The sequence below is a fragment of the Muntiacus reevesi genome, chromosome 4, assembly GCF_963930625.1.
Source record: "Muntiacus reevesi chromosome 4, mMunRee1.1, whole genome shotgun sequence".
NCBI lineage: Eukaryota > Metazoa > Chordata > Mammalia > Artiodactyla > Cervidae > Muntiacus > Muntiacus reevesi.
The window spans coordinates 35230881-35247342 of NC_089252.1; the positions used below are offsets into that span (position 1 = coordinate 35230881).

At 36.4% G+C, this 16462-nt stretch overlaps 1 protein-coding gene across 1 annotated transcript in view; it reads left to right on the forward strand.

Annotated features, from left to right (window-relative positions):
* Positions 1-16462, forward strand: part of SMCHD1 (structural maintenance of chromosomes flexible hinge domain containing 1) — a 123420-nt gene that overhangs the window by 17102 nt on the left and 89856 nt on the right. The window contains exon 5 of the mRNA XM_065932515.1: positions 592-722. Coding sequence (XP_065788587.1) covers positions 592-722 — 131 coding nt within the window. The remainder of the gene's footprint in view (positions 1-591; positions 723-16462) is intronic.

Genomic DNA, 16462 nt, shown 5'->3' on the forward strand with positions numbered 1-16462 from the left:
ATACTATAAGTCAAATTAACTTATGTTTTTATGAAAGTACTGCACGTTTATTGGAAAAAAATTAAAATATAAACTAAAAGTAGAAATAATTATCTGATGTCTCATTAAAATTTTTTCACTTGCCCTTTCCTATGCATATATGTATACATGTATGTGTGATCATAGTGTACGTTTTGTTTGTGATCTTCTATTTTCCCTTAGAAGTAGATTGTAAACATTGCCTTATCATGGCTATTCTGCAGTGTAGTACACCACTGATGCAATTTGGTTTATTGAGTGTAATATAAATTATGTAATCAGTCTATGACTGTTGAACATTTAGATTTGTTTCCCTTTGTTTTTGCCATTGTAAGCAGTGCTGATATCAGGAGCACCCTTATAGATCTTTGTACACATCTCTGACTAGTTCTGAAGCTACATTCTGAGAAATGGAATTTCTAGGTTAAAGGACATGAAGGCCTTTGGTTCATATAGCTGGAGTGCCTTTTGGAAAGTTGTATGAGTGAGCCCAATGAATCACATTTTTTATATTGAACTTTTCATGTTTTTAATATTGATACGACTTTTCCTGTCTTTGAACTTGTTTCATAGCATTTTGATGAAACACAAGGAAAACCTGCCGTTGCAGTGATAGATAATGGAAGAGGAATGACCTCTAAACAGCTTAACAACTGGGCCGTGTATAGGTTGTCAAAATTTACAAGGCAAGGTGACTTTGAAAGGTTAGAGAACCTTACTCACTTTTTTATGGGCAGCTGGGTGTTTTAATAAGGAGAAGAACTCTTCTATTTCTTTAGTTATATATGTTAATCAGCATATTTATTTAGAGTTTTATAATAAAAGTTTTTAAGATCAATACTTAAAAAGTCAAAACTGCATAAATCATATTGTACCCTTCATTGAATGATTCTTTCTGCATTTCCTGAGGTGTGTAGGAGTTAGGTTGATATGTTGCCTATTGTGGAGTTTTCCCCCTTTTCTTAATAACTTAAGTTTGAAGAAAGCTGTATAGTGTCTAGAACAGTAGAATGTTTTTTAAGTGGGCTTTAGAAATCACCTCATACCTCGTGCAAAATGTCCAGGGAACTACATGTAGTACTCTGGAGCTCACTGTGGCTCTTTCAGGGATCTGCTTTACAAAACATTCACAGCTGTTAGGGAGTAGAGTCTAGGCAAGAGTTTTGTATGGGAATATGTTTGTAGAAAACATCCTGAATGAGAATGTCATAGAGGAAACGAAGTATACTCAGAGCTGTCAGGGATATAAAGATTTAGGTCCTTGAGATAGGTGAATTCTACTTAGAGCCATGCCTCACAGTGGGATTGATGTTTAAGCTATGTTTTATAATTTAGGAAACACATGTGGGGAGAATCTACTAACATTCTTATTAAGAAGTTAGTATTTATTCATATCCTGTTTCCTTTGCTCTTTGTTATATCAAGGAAAGTCACCCAAATTTAAGGATCTGTCTCAATAATGTGTAAAATTAATATACTTAATGCATTTGCCTTCTCATTTCTGAGATTTCAACACTCAGAGTTTTCATCAACTTTGTAAAGCCTTCCGTGCCATGATGAGAAAAGTGAAAAGCAAGGGCTCTGGGATCATTTGGCCTCATCTGAATTCTAGCTTTACTAGTTGTATGACACTGGTCAAGGTACTTTACTTCTCTTTGTCTCAGTTTACATATCTGTAAAATGGGGATAATACCACCTAAGGTTTTGTGAAAACCAGATGAGTTAGTGCATGTAAAATCCTTAGAGCCTGGCAAATGATAAGCAGTCAGTAAATACAAGCTATCATGGTAGCTATTCTGAGAAGGCAGTGGCAACCCACTCCAGTACTTTTGCCTGCAAATTCCCATGGACGGAGGAGCCTTGTAGACTGCAATCCCTGGGGTCGCTAGGAGTTGGACACGACTGAGCGACTTCACTTTCACTTTTCACTTTCATCCACTGGAGAAGGAAATGGCAACCCACTCCAGTGTTCTTGCCTGGAGAATCCCAGGGACGGGGAGCCTGGTGGGCTGCCGTCTATGGGGTTGGCACAGAGTCAGACACGACTGAAGCGACTTAGCAGCAGCATGGTAGCTATTCCTTCTCATTCTTGGCCTCAGATTTTTCTGCAACTGTTCTTATTCACCATTTTCACGAGTACATGCCACTTCAAAGATTTATAAAATAGCCATAAAGAAAACAGTGATCTTTCATAGTCTAAAGATAGAATTTAGCATAAGATAGAAATATTCGGTAAAAATGAAAAGAGGACAGATGGCAGATTGGGGCAAAGGGTCAAAAAAAGTGTTAGTTAAATCAAGTGGAAGAGTTGAAAGAAGTGGAGCCTTTTAAACCTAATTCAAATCTTAGGGAAATTTTAATTTTTGGAGGAAGTCTACCTGTTGTTGGATCTGATCCTAGCTTTATGGATATTGCACCCAGACACACAGTTGTTACAGCGGTCATGTACTCATACTGTCTGTGAACCCAGAACCATCAGTCCCTTAGCTCAGTCCAGTTTCTGTTGGTGTCGGTTGTAACCCCCTCCCTCACACTGCTCTAGCTTCTGCTCCTATAGAGAAAAAAATCAACTGTTTTACTGCTTCCAGTTTTTTTTTTTTTCACTGAATATAAGGATGTTCGTATATAGGGAATAAGCTATGGAAGAAAAGGAAGGATAGCCTAAAAATATAAAGCAGCTGACTGTCTTGACTGTAGTTTATGTTGTAGTAGAGGAAAAGCCTAAAGTAAACCAAAAAATTATATAAGCACTTCAGTTATTGATAAGAAAATATCAAGTAACATGTTAGAGCCTAATGGCTGTCTTCTTTAGGTGAGGTGATTAGAAGAGAATCAGAAGAATTAGAAGAGGTGATTTGAGGTTACATTTCAGTTGAGGCTTGAGTGATTAGAAAAGAAACACCCAAAGTGAAAATCTAGGGCAAGAGCATTCCAAGTAGAAGGACATCAGCAAAGACAAAGACCCTGAAACTGTGATCACCGTGTTTCATTTGAGAGACAAAAGGAAGCCAATGTTAGAGCATTTTGAAGAGGACAGTAGTGGGGGATGAATTGGAGAGTTCTATTTTGACAATATTATTTAAAAGTCTCATTCACTTTGGTACAACCCTTTCCTCTCTTTTATTTTGAAAAATTTCAAATTAATAGATATATTGTAAAAACTTCAAATAAAAAGCCAGCAATAAGTCAAAAAATCAGTTTTAGCACTCCTGTATCCTTCACCTAGATTTCTGTTAACATTTTGCCACATTTGTAATCTTCTGTTTGTGTGTGTGTGGGTGTGAACATGCATGCACACAGAACACAGTTTCTCTTTCTAAATCATTTGTAAGTTGCAAAATCGATATTTTACTGCTTAATAACTGTACCATGTTATTTCCTTCACAGCTGTGTTCTCATAAATAGCCATAATATCATTATTACACTCAAGACATTTCTTAGTGATTCAAAATAGCTAATATAATGTCCATATTCAGATTCCGTTTGTCATGTCTTTCTTGCCTCCTTTATTCTATAATTCCCTGTATTTGTCTTTCATGAAGTCTTTTTTTTTTTTTTTTAATTGTTCAGGCTAGTTGTAGAACAGTCTACCAACTGGATCTCCTGAGTGTTCACTGAACACTATTCTTTCCCTCAACATTTTATAAATATTTTCAAACATACAGAAAAGTTGCAATTCTGTAGTCAGTACGCAACATATTCATACTAAGTTTCTACCATTGACAGTTGCTTTACCACATCTCTTTTTATTCCACCAACCTTTCAGTTTAGTTCAGTCTCTCAGTTGTGTCTGACTCTTTGCAACCCCATGGACTGCAGCATGCCAGGCCTCCATGTCCATCACCAGCTCCTGGAGCGTGCTCAAACTCATGTCCATTGAGTCAGTGATGCCATCCAACCATCTCATTCTCTGTCATCCCCTTCTCTTCCCACCTTCAATCTTTTCCAGCATCAGGGTCTTTTCAGATGAGTCAGTTCTTTGCATCAGGTGGCCAAAGTATTGAAGTTTCAGCTTCAGCATCAGTCCTTCCAATGAATATTCAGGACTCATTTCCTTTAGGATGGACTGGTTGGATCTCCTTTCTGTCCAAGGGACTTTCTAGTCTTTTCCAACATCACAGTTCAAATGCATCTGTTCTTTTATACTCCGCTTTCTTTATAGTCCAACTTTCACATCCGTACGTGACTACTGGAAGATCCATAGCTTTGACTAGACAGGCCTTTGTTGGCAAAGTAACGTCTCTGCTTTTTAGTATGCTGTCTAGGCTGGTCATAACTTTTCTTCCAAGGAGCAAGTGTCTTTTAATTTCATGGCTGCAGTCACCATCTGCAGTGATTTTGGAGCCCTACAAAATAAAGTGTCTCACTGTTTCCATTGCTTCCCCATCTATCTGCCATGAAGTGATGAGACCAGATGCCATGATTTTGGTTTGCTGAATGTTGAGCTTTAAGCCAGCTTTTTCACTCTGCTCTTTCACTTTTATCAAGAGGCTCTTTAGTTCTTCTTCACTTTCTGCCATAAGGGTGGTGTCATCTGCATATCTGAGGTTATTGATATTTCTCCCGGCAATCTTGATTCCAGCTTGTGCTTCATCCAGCCCAGCATTTATCATGTACTCTGCATGTAGGTTAAATAAACAGGGTGACAATATATAGCCTTGATGTACTCCTTTGCTGACTTGGAACCAGTCTGTTGTTCCATGTCCAGTTCTAAGTGCTGCTTCCTGACCTGCATACAGATTTCTCAGGAGGCAGGTCAGGTGGTCTGGTATTCTCATCTCTTGAAGAATTGTCCACAGTTTGTTGTGATCCACACAGTCAAAGGCTATAGAATAGTCAAAAAACAGAAATAGATGCTTTTCTGGAACTCTCTTGCTTTTTCGATGATATAACGAATGTTGGCAATTTGATCTCTGCTTCCTCTGCCTTTTCTAAAACCAGCTTGAACATTTGGAAGTTTACAGTTCATGTACTGTTGAAGCCTGGCTTGGAGAATTTTGAGGATTACTTTGCTAGCGTGTGAGATGAGTGCAGTTGTGTGGTAGTTTGAGCCTTCTTTGGCATTGCTTTTCTTTGGGATTGGAATGAAAACTGACCTTTTCCAGTCCTGTGGCTGCTGCTGAGTTTGTCAAATTTGCTAGCTAACCTTTAGGTCATTTTTAAAAACTCTGAAAGACTTAAAAACTTTTAAAAACATTACTTAATTATTTTTGACTGGCTGGGTCTTTGTTGCTATGTGTTGGCTTTCTCTAGGTGTGAGAGCAGTGGCTTCTCTTGTTGCAGAGCCCTGGCTCTAGGTACACAGACTTCAGTAGTTGCAGTGAGGGGGCCTCAGTAGTTGTAGCAGATGGCCCCATAGTTAGGGCGCATGGACTTAGTTGCTCCACAGCATGTGGAATCGTCTCAGAGCAACGATCGAACTTGTGTACCCTTCTTTGGCAGGTGGATTCTCATCCACTAACAACCAGGGAAGTCCAGGTCAACTTATTTTTTGGTTCAGTTCAAAGTAAATTACAGATACCAGTAAACTTTCTCCTGTTGCATCAAGTGTTGATATCATTATGTAGAATTCAATTTTTTCTTCTGAGGTAAAATTTGCCTTGAAATGCTCCCATCTGTCTTAAGTATATCTTCATTAAATGCATTTATTTTTATGGTCATATAATTCATAACAAAGTTGTGCAGTCATCACAACTAATTCTGAACGTTTTCATACTCCAAAAGAAACCCTGTACCCGTTTACAGTCAATGCTGCCTCTCATTGCAATCACTGGTATTCTTTGGATAGTTGTTAATCTACTTCATTTGTGTTTCTTAGGGATTTCAATTAACATTTTAAACAGTCCACTTTGGATAAATGCCAGTTTAATATCAATAATGCACAAAAACTTTGTTTCTATATAACTTTATTCCCCTCTCCTTTGTATTATTATTTTCATATAAACGATGACATACCTTATAACCCTGTCAATACTGTTATATAGTTAGTGCTTTAAACAGCTGTTTTTTAAATCAGATTGGCAGAGTTGTAAAAAATACACTGTCCTTTTCCATTTATATAGTTACCTCTACTTTATTCTTTATTTTTTCTTGTATTCAGATTACTTTCTGAAGTCTTTCCAGTTTGTTCAGCAGACTCTTCTTCAGTAGGTATTTCATAGCAGATCCGCTAATGACAGATTCCATCAGGTTTTATCTGTCAGTGTCTTAATTTCCCCTTCAGTTTTGAAGGCTACTTGTGCTGAATAAAGAGTTCTTGGTTGACAGTCTTTTTCTGGCAATACTTCAAATGTGTTAACCTACTGTCTTCTGATTCCATAGTTTCTGATGAGCAATCAGCTTTTAATCTTGAGTATCCCTTGTATGTGATTAGTCACTTCTCTCTTTCACTTTCAAAGTTCTCTTTTTGTCTCTGACTTTTGATACTTGGATTGTGGTATATATGGTTTTTAAGTTGATTATATTTGGTGTTTGTTGAACTTCTTTGAGGTCTAGATGAAGATTTTCATCAAATTTGGGAAGTTTTTGGCCATTACTCAAATATTCTTCCTCTCCTGTCCTTATGTGGCTCATCTTTGTTTCATTTCTTGAACTGAATAATTTCAATCAACCTGTCTTTAAGTTCACCGATTATTTCTTCTGCCTGTTCATATCTGTTCATGAGTCACCTTATTGACATTTCTTTTGAGGTTTTCTTTTTTTTTATCCAGAATTTGTTTGGTTCTTTGTAGTTTCTGTTTTTTACTGATAGTCTATATTTGGTGAAATATTGTTTTCATACTTTACTTCATTAGAAATAATTTATTAGTTCACTGAATGTATTTAAAATAGCTGATTTATTTTTAAAATTTTTAAAAATTAAAATATAGTTGATTTTCAGTGCTGTGTTAATTTATACTGTACAGCAGTGATTCATTTATACATATATATATATTCTTTTTTAAAAACAATTCTTTTCCATTATGGTTTATCACAGAATACTGAATATAGTTCCCTGTGCTATACAGTAGGACCTTGTTTATCCATCTTACGTATACTGGTTTGCATCTGCTAACTCCAAACTCCCGCTCCATCCCTCTCCCACTTTCTTCCCTTGGCAATTACAAGTCCGTGCTCTATGTCTTTGAGCCTGTTTCTGTTATATAAATGTTCATTTGTGTCATATTTTAGATTCCACATATAGGTGATATCATACAGTATTTGTCTTTCTCTTTTCTGACTTCAATTAGTGTGATAATCTCTAGGTCCATTCACGTTGTTGCACATGGCACTGTTTCATTCTTTTTTGTGTCTGAGTAGCATTCCATTGTATGTATGCACCACATCTTTGTCATCCCTCATCTGTCAGTGGATATTTAGGTTGTTTCTGTGTCTTGGCTATTCTGAGTGGTGCTGCTGTGAGCATGGGGGTGCATGTGTATTTTTGTCCAGATACATGCTCAGGAGTAGGATTGCCAGATCATATGGCAATATGATCTGTTTTTAGTTTTTGAGGAAGCTCCATAATGTTTTCCATAGTTGCTTCATTAAGTGACATTCCCACCAACAGTGGAGCAGGGTTGCTTTTTCTCTACATCCTCTCCAGCATTTGTTATAAAATAGCTGACTTAAATCTTAGTCTGGTAAGTCTAGTTAAGACCTGGGCTTTCTCTGGGACAGTTTCTACTGGGAGCTGTTTCTCCTGTGTGTAGGTCAGATTTTAATATTTCTTGGTGTGGCACATAGCTTTCTGTTTAGAACAGGATATTTAAATAATGTAGTGTGGCAGATCTGGAAATTAAATTTATCTCCCTTCCCAGGGTTTATTGGAACTTTTCTGTAGCTCAAATGGTAAAGAATCTGTCTGCAGTGAGGGAAACTTGGGTTCAATTCCTGGGTCAGGAAGATCCCCTGGAAAAGGGAATGGCAATCTGCTCCAGTGTTCTTGCCTAGAGAATCCCATGGACAGAGAAGCCTCGTGGGCTACAGTCTGTGGGGGTTGCAAAGTCAGACAGGACTGAGCGATTTAACACGCACGCACACCCATGACTTACTGTTCCTTTTGTCTTTTTGTTGCTTGTGTAGTGACTTCCCTAGACTAATTCTGTAAAACCTGTATTCTTTATATTGTGTTGCCTCTGAAGTCTCTGCTCAGTTAATCTAATGGTCAGTTGATGACTAGACATTTTTCTTAAGTGTCTGGAACCATTGAGTCTTCCAGCTCTTGCCAAGGGGTTTTGTGTGCACATGGGCCATGTTTTTAATGTTCCTACAGGAAGTGGACTGCTCTGCCTTAGCTTGTAACTCTTGCTTGCACTGAATATCAAAGTCAGCCATAAATGAGAGGTTAGGGCCTTCTCAGTACTTTTTTGAGTATAAATACAGTCCTGAATAGGAGTGTGATCTTCTTGATTCTCGTGAATGTGTTGGAGCTTTTCAAAACCACTATGGACCTTCCATCCTCCAGCTTTTCCTTCTAAATTTTTGGCCAGATTTGTGTTTTTTTTTCCCAGCTGTTTTCATTGCCTCAGTCAGCTATGATGATAAACATCTGCCCCTGATTGCTTCTGACAAATGACCTAGGGAAAATGCTTTTCACACTGAGCAAGTTCTGAGTTAGGTCAAATAAAGGCAAACCCTGCAAGTGGAGGTTTCAGATCCAATAATGGCAGTTCTATGGGGAAGGAACTTCTGGGAAACTCCAAACTTATTCCAGCGACTCCTAGGCTGTCAGTTTTCACCATGACTGCAGGGCTGTTGGTTTTCAAGGCTACTGTAGAGCTGGTGGAGGGAAATGGGATAGAATATGTGAAAACATAACAGGTAACAGTTTTTACCAAAGACTCATCGATGTGTCTTAAATAACCACTCCTTGGATTATTGGTAAGACGTTAATATTTGTGGAGTTTTTTTTTTTTAATTTTTTTTTTTTTTAAACAATTCTACCTTTTATTTGAATAGAATCATATTTGAAAATAAGACGTTAATATTTGTGGAGTTTTGAAAAAGTTGATTTTGACAATTTTTTCAGTTATTGCTTTTGCTTTTAACAAAGTGGATTTTCATAGGTTCTTAATGTGCCATTCTGGAAGTGATCATTCAATTAACTGGGTTTTGACGAGTGTGTAGTACACTTGTGTAATCCAAGCCCCTAAGATACGGAACATTACCTGGATACAGGAAATTTGCTCATGAATGAGGCACTGTTAGTCATTGCCTTATAAGTTAAGTTAGGTACCTACGGACATTGTTGTATTACTGTTTTTTCATTTAATCTATTTTGTGGAAGAAAGGTGACATTAGTTAGGTCACTGGGTGGCCATAATTCAGGTATGTGTTGGATCAGTGCTACTTTCTGCACCATCAGCTTGCTCAGTAATTGAAACGCTCTCAACTCAAGTCAACCATTTTTGGGAAAATAAAAATAGCATGCCACATGGCTCACTTCCCATGCCATTTTTAGGTTGTAGAAATGGACTTCTAACAGGATTTTCCCTAAAGAAAAAGCTCCTTTGTCTTCAGTATTTTTCTGCGATGAAGATGATATTTCAAGTAGATATTTGCATTTAGTTGAATTTAGAGAATGAGAATGTAACATGTAGCCACCCTACTTTGATTTGGTTATTTTCATTGTGTCTCACAGGTACATTCTAGAGCTCAGTTAGGGATATGTGGCCATTTGTCACTTTTGTGAAGATGAAGCTGTCTTCATTGAACCTGATTTTTTTTTCCCCTCTGGTAGATTTGAGATAGTGAGATATAAATATACATATATATAGTCACTCTACCATATTTCCTGGCAATCACTTGCATTGTTTTTAGTTTCTTTTTACTAATTTGATCATCTATTCCTTTTTCTTACTTTCTAAAATTTTTATGACATAGTTTTATAAAGATTTTGCTTCTGTTTTCTAATATGTCCTCTTATATTGAATCAAGAATAAGAGTGAGATATTTTCTGAGATTCTTTTAGACTGTTATATAAATTTATTTTGAAGGAGGCAACTTTAAGTTCTTCAGAGGAACTACTTCTGTGATGCAAAGTTGTTTCTTAAGGTCTTGAATTATATTTATGCTTGTATTTCTCTTCATGAAGGGAGATTTATATTTCCCTTGAGTGTGGACATAGGGATTTTCTGGACTCATTTACACAAGTATAAAACTTATTGGAAATTACTATTTTTGGCCTTATTTGTTATAATAGGGATTTTGCTTAGGTTGGGCTTTCATGAATGGAAAAGGAAGCTTACTGCCTGGTCATTATGAATGTCCTTTTCTAATCAGTGAACAGAATTCCTTAGTTTTGAATCAGATTAAGTATGTATATATTGTTTTATCTCTGAGTTGCCCCATCCCAAACTTTTGATATACTTTCCCATATGTGTTTTAAGGAGAATGTTTAGGGGAGGGTATTTTCAGCTTATTTGCAAGAAGTATTGTTACAGTAATTGAAGTCTTTGAACCTATTTAACTGTTTTTTTAGTAGACAGTATGTTCATAGAATTTAATTAGCTATAATTCTTGATTTATGACAGTATATCAATTCAAGACATTTACTTTTAAAAAATTTAATAAGCTGAATAACCAGAATTTGCCCCCAATCTGATAAGTAGAATATTTCCTGTGACTTACTTCTGTGTCCTCCTCACTTATTCTACCTATTCCTCCACCAAAGTTAACAAGTATTTTGCATTGTTTTTGTTTCCTTTTTTATTAGTGAAATGTGTATATCTAATTTTCCTTGTTTTTGATAATACAAAACATAATCATACTGTATGTTGACCTACAAGGGACTTGCATTTTCATTTGGTGTTAGCTTACTAAGATTTTTTACTTGTGTGGGGTCTATAGTTCATTCATTTTCACAACTGTGTAATCTTTTGTGTACACCAAAAAGAAACCTCGCCGTATTTATCGTCTCCAGTCAGCAGGCATTTGACTTTCTCCCCGATTCTTAGCAGCTGCTGGCGGTGTTATCTTACGCGTGTGCTGTGTATGGAGTGTTCTGTTACGTATGTTTCCTGGTCCATATCTGCATAAGCTGTTAGGTGAATACCTAGGAGGGAATTGGTAGGTTATAAAAATGAATGTTACTTACAAAGTAGTGGTGAATTATTTTCCAAAGTGATAAATTATAATTTATACTTTAAACCACTTAATAAAAGTTTGATAAAACTCACTTGGGAAACCATTTGGGTCTGGTCTGTTTTTTGTGAGAGGATTTTTAACTATTGCTTTGACTTCTCTATAGGGTTATAAGTATATTTTGGCTTTCCACTATTGATTTAGTGTTGGTGCATTCTGTTTTTACTAGAAATTACTCCATTTCATTAAATTTTCAATTTTATTGGCATATAGTTATTGGTAATGTTGTAAGAGCCGGTGTTTGATTTGTTTTCTGTTTTCAAATTCTTTGATTTTTGATCTTTATCATATATACCCTTCTTATTTTGGGTTTACATGCTTTTTTTGGTAGTATCTTGATGTAGAATCTTAAAAGAGTTTTTTTCTTTTTTTTTTTTTACTTCTTTTCTAAGTTGAGTATTTTATGTTAAAAGTTTTCTTCTCAGGACTACTTTTACTGTATCCCACAAATTTTAACATGCTTTAATTTCACTTTCATTGATTTTAGTGTAACTTTTGTTTTCCTTGCAGCTTCATTTTTTGACCCATGGATCTTCTTTGGAATGTGTTGTTCAATTTTCAAATGTTCCCTTTAGATTTTCTTGCCTTTCTAGTTTAATTGTAGTCAGAAAACATGCTCTATGTTGTTTCCGTTCTTTTAAATTTGTTGAGATTTGTTTTATGATATAGGATATAATCTATATTTTGGTGAATTTTCTGTGTCCCTGAAAAGAATGTGTATTTGCTGTGGTTGGGAGTAGCGTTCTGTAACATTCAATTAGATTCCATCAGTGAATGATATTATTCAGTTCTTTCTTTTCCTTTGTTGATTTTCTGTGTAGCAGTGACTTAGAGAGGGGTATTGAAGAACTCCACTTATTTGCAGGTTTGTTGATCTTCTCTTTTCAGTTTTCTGAATTTTTGCTCTGTGTATCTTTAACTTGTGTTATTTTGTTTATGCACAATTAGGATTGTTAGAACTTTTCTGTGAACTGACCCTGTCATCATTTTATAATGCTGCTGTGTGCTGTGCGTAGTCACTCAGTCGTGTCCTACTCTGCGACCCCGTGGACTGCAGCCCAGCAGGCACCTCTGTCCATGGGGCTTCTCCAGGCAGGAATACTGGAGTGGGTTGCCATACCCTCCCCCATAATGCTGCTATGTCCCTGTAATTTCTAGCTCTGAAGTGTATTTTATGTGCTACTGTAGCCATTCCAGCTTTCCTTTGGTTCATGTTTGGTGTATCTTTTCATATCTGTTTTCTTTTAAAATACCTATATCATTATGTTTGTAATGAGTTTCTTATAGACAACATATAGTTGGGTCATTTTTAAATTCAGTCTGCCATTTTACTGTAATTATTGATACATTAGTACTTAGATATGTCCTGTTTTAACTTTTCTGTTTGTTCCTTTTGTTTTGCATCTATCTTTTCTGGGCCTTTTTGTGGTTTACTTGAACATATTTTGCTATACCATTTTCTTTATAGTGTTTTTTAATATATACTTTATTTTTTGATGGTTACTCCAGGGAATACTCTTAAGTATGGACATTTGCCACTTAAAGTGAATTACAGAAATTCACCAAATTATTTAGGTATTTTAACTCTCTCCCATTGATTATTTAGTTTTAAGTGTTACTGCTACACACATTGAGAACTACATCATACAGTGTTATTTTTATTTCAGTAGTCTAATGTAATTTTAAAATCTCAAGCAGAAAAAAGTAGTCTGTTTTATTTACCTGCATATTTGTTTCATTGTTCGTTCTTCATTTCCTGGTGCTACTCTTATTGTGTGTGTGTGAAATTTGCTCAGCTGTGTCAGACTCTTTGTGACTCCATAGACTATACAGTCCTTGGAATTCTCCAGGCCAGAATACTGGAGTGGGTAGCTATTTCCTTCTCCAATTGTTTTGTTAACTTTTCTAATAGTCATATATTTCCTACAGCTTCATTGTCATTAGTATTAAACTGATAACTCTTTCTCCAACCTTTTAATCTACTGTCTCTTTATATATATATTTTTTGTCTCTTTATATTTAAAGAGTTTCTTTTAGGCAGCATTTAGTTGTGTATTGAAATTTAATGATCTCTGCCCTTTAATGGAGATGCTTAGACCAACTGGGCTTCCCTTGTGGCTCGGTAAAGAATCCGCCTGCAATGCAGGAGACCTGGGTTCCATCCCTGGTTGGGAAGATCCCCTGGAGAAGGGAAAGGCTACCCATTCCAGTATTCTGACTTGGAGAATTCCATGGACTGTATATTCCATAGGGTGCAAACAGTTGGACACGACTGAGCAACTTTCACTTTAACTTTCTTTAGACCAGTTGCATTTAATATGATTATCAGTATGCTTGGTTACCATCTTTGTTATTTATCCCCCCCTCCCGTTTCCCTTTTTTCTGCCTTATTTCAAATTGAGTATATGTGTATGTGTGTCTCCATTATTTCCTTAATTGATTTATTAGCTGTTATTCTGTTGTTTTACTGGTAATTAGGATTCATAGTATGCATCTTTAATTTATCACAGTTCTACTCTCTTAGCAGATTTCAGTTGCACAATACAGTGTTGCTGGCTGTACTTACGATGTTATATACATTAGCTCCTCAGGCCTCCTCATCTTATCGGTGAAAGTTTGTGCTCTTTTACCAACCTCTGTTTCCCACACTCTCCAGCCTCTGTCAGCCAGTTTTCTGCTCTGTTTCTATGAGTGTCTTTTTAACAGTCATTTTCTTAAAAACATGGTAAAAATACAGCATTACATTAAAATGTATTATTCAGTGACATTAATTATATTCAGTGTTTTACAACCATTACCATTATGTAGTTTCAAAATTTTTTGTGTTCCCCAAACTGGAACTCTGTACCCATTAAACAATAACCCTGTATTCTCTGCCTCTCCACCTGCTGATAACCACAGTTCTACTTTCTGTCTCAGTGAATTTGCGTGTTCTTGGTACCTCATTTAAGAGGAATCATACAGTATTTGTCATTTTGTTTATTTCATTTCGTCATTTGGTTTATATCAATTATCATAATGTTTTCAAGGTTCACCCATGTTGTAGCTTTTATTAGAACTTCATCCCTTTTTATGGCTGAATTATGCAGCTATACTACGTTTTTCCATTCATTGGTTAAAGGACACTTGTCTTGTTTTTACCTTTTTTTGCATATTGTAAATAGTGTTGCTGTAAACATTCATATACAAGCATCAGTTTGAGTCCGTGAGTCAGTCTATGTTTACCCACATATTTACCATTTCTGGTAGTCTTCATTCCTTTGTTTAAATTCACAGAATAATTTTCATTTCTGAAGGTCTTTCAACAGTTTTTGTAATTCAAGATTGCTGTCAGTAAATTTTTTCAGCTTTTGAATATCTGATTAAGTCTGGATCTCTCCCTACTCTCTTTCCCCTTTTTAAAGAAATTTTTGTTGAGTATAGAATTTTAGGTTGACTCTGGTAAAAAAAATCTGCCTGCAATGCGGGAGACCTGGGTTGGGAAGATCCCTTGGAGAAGGGAAAGGATACCCACTTCAGTATTTTTGCCTGGAGAATTCCATGAACTGTATAGTCCATGGGGTTGCAAAGAGTCAGACATGACTGAGCAAGTTTCACTTTCGCTTTCTAAAAAATTTCAGTATGTTAGAAATGCCACTCCCATTTTCTACTGACTTGCATATTTTACAGTGAAAAGTCTATTGTCATTCTTATCTTTGTTTCTCAGAATATATGGTGTCTGTTTTCTCTGTCTCTTTAAGATGTTCTTTTTATTGTTGGTGTTATATACATTGTGTGTGTGTGTTGGAGCACTCTAAATATGCATACATGTTGTGTGGTTTATTTGTATATTGTGTGGGGTGTTTGTATATATGCATTGTGTGGGAGCAGGTTTATGTTTTGTTGTGTGGAGATTGAGTTTGTGTATGGCAGTTGCTTTATTGTTTGTGTGCTTTGTTTTGTAGGTCTGGTATGACATTGTTTGACCTGGTCATTGTTATCTTTATTTTGGAAATTGATACATAGGTAGAAACTTTTTATACCAATTAAAATATTTTTATCCCGTTATTTCTGTTTTTTTAATTGGTTGCAACTTTTTGTTGTTGCTTTTGAAAAACACTGTTCTACGTTTTTTCTCTTAATATTTTAGAATTTATATGTTTATTTTCCTGGTTGTCTCTGAAATTTAAAAATGCATATTTATCTTCAGACATCTCACTTCTTCCATATTAAAGAATTTAGAGTACTTTTATCTCTAATCACTTCCTTCCCAAAGTTTTCAGTTCAGTCGTGTCTGACTCTTTGTGACCCTATGGACTGCAGTATGCCAGGTCTCCCTGTCCATCACCAAGTCCCGGAGCTTGCTCAAACTCATGTCCATTGAGTTGGTGATGCCATCCATTATCTTCCCCTTCTCCTCACACCTTCAATCTTTCCCATCATCAGGGTCTTTTCAAATGAGTCAGCTCTTCGCATCAGGTGGTCAAAGTATTGGACTTTCAGCTTCAGCATCAGTCCTTCCAATGAATATTCATAACTCATTTCCTTTAGGATGGACTGGTTGGATCTCTTTGCAGTCCAAGGGACTCTCAAGAGTCTTCTCCAACACCACAGTTCAAAAGCTTCAATTCTTCGGCACTCAGCTTTCTTTATAGTCCAACTCTCACACCCATACATGACTACTGGAAAAACCATAACCTTGACTAGATGGACCTTTGTTGGCAAAGTAATGTCTCTGCTTTTTAGTGTGCTGTCTAGGTTGGTCATAACTTTTCTTCGAAGGAACAAGCATCTTTTAATTTCATGGCTGCAGTCATCATCTGCAGTGATTTTGGAGCCCCACAAAATAAAGTGTCTCACTGTTTCCATTGCTTCCCTATCTATCTGCCATGAAGTGATGAGACCAGATGCCACGATCTTAGTTTTCTGAATGTTGAGTTTTAAGCCAACTTTTTCACTCTCCTCTTTCACTTTCATCAAGAGGCTCTTTAGTTCTTCTTCACTTTTCTGCCATAAGGGTGGTGTCATCTGCATATCTGAGGTTATTGATACTTCTCCCGGTAATCTTGATTTCAGCTTGTGCTTCATCCAGCCAAGTTAAATAAGCAGGGTGACAATATACCTTGATGTACTCCTTTCCTGACTTGGAACCAGTCTGTTGTTCCATGTCCAGTTCTAAGTGCTGCTTCCTGACCTGCATACAGATTTCTCAAGAGGCAGGTCAGGCGGTCTGGTATTCCCATCTCTTGAAGAATTGTCCACAGTTTGTTGTGATCCACAGTCAAAGGCTTTGGTGGAGTCAGTAAAGCAGAAGTAGATGTTTTTCTGGATATTTATTTTT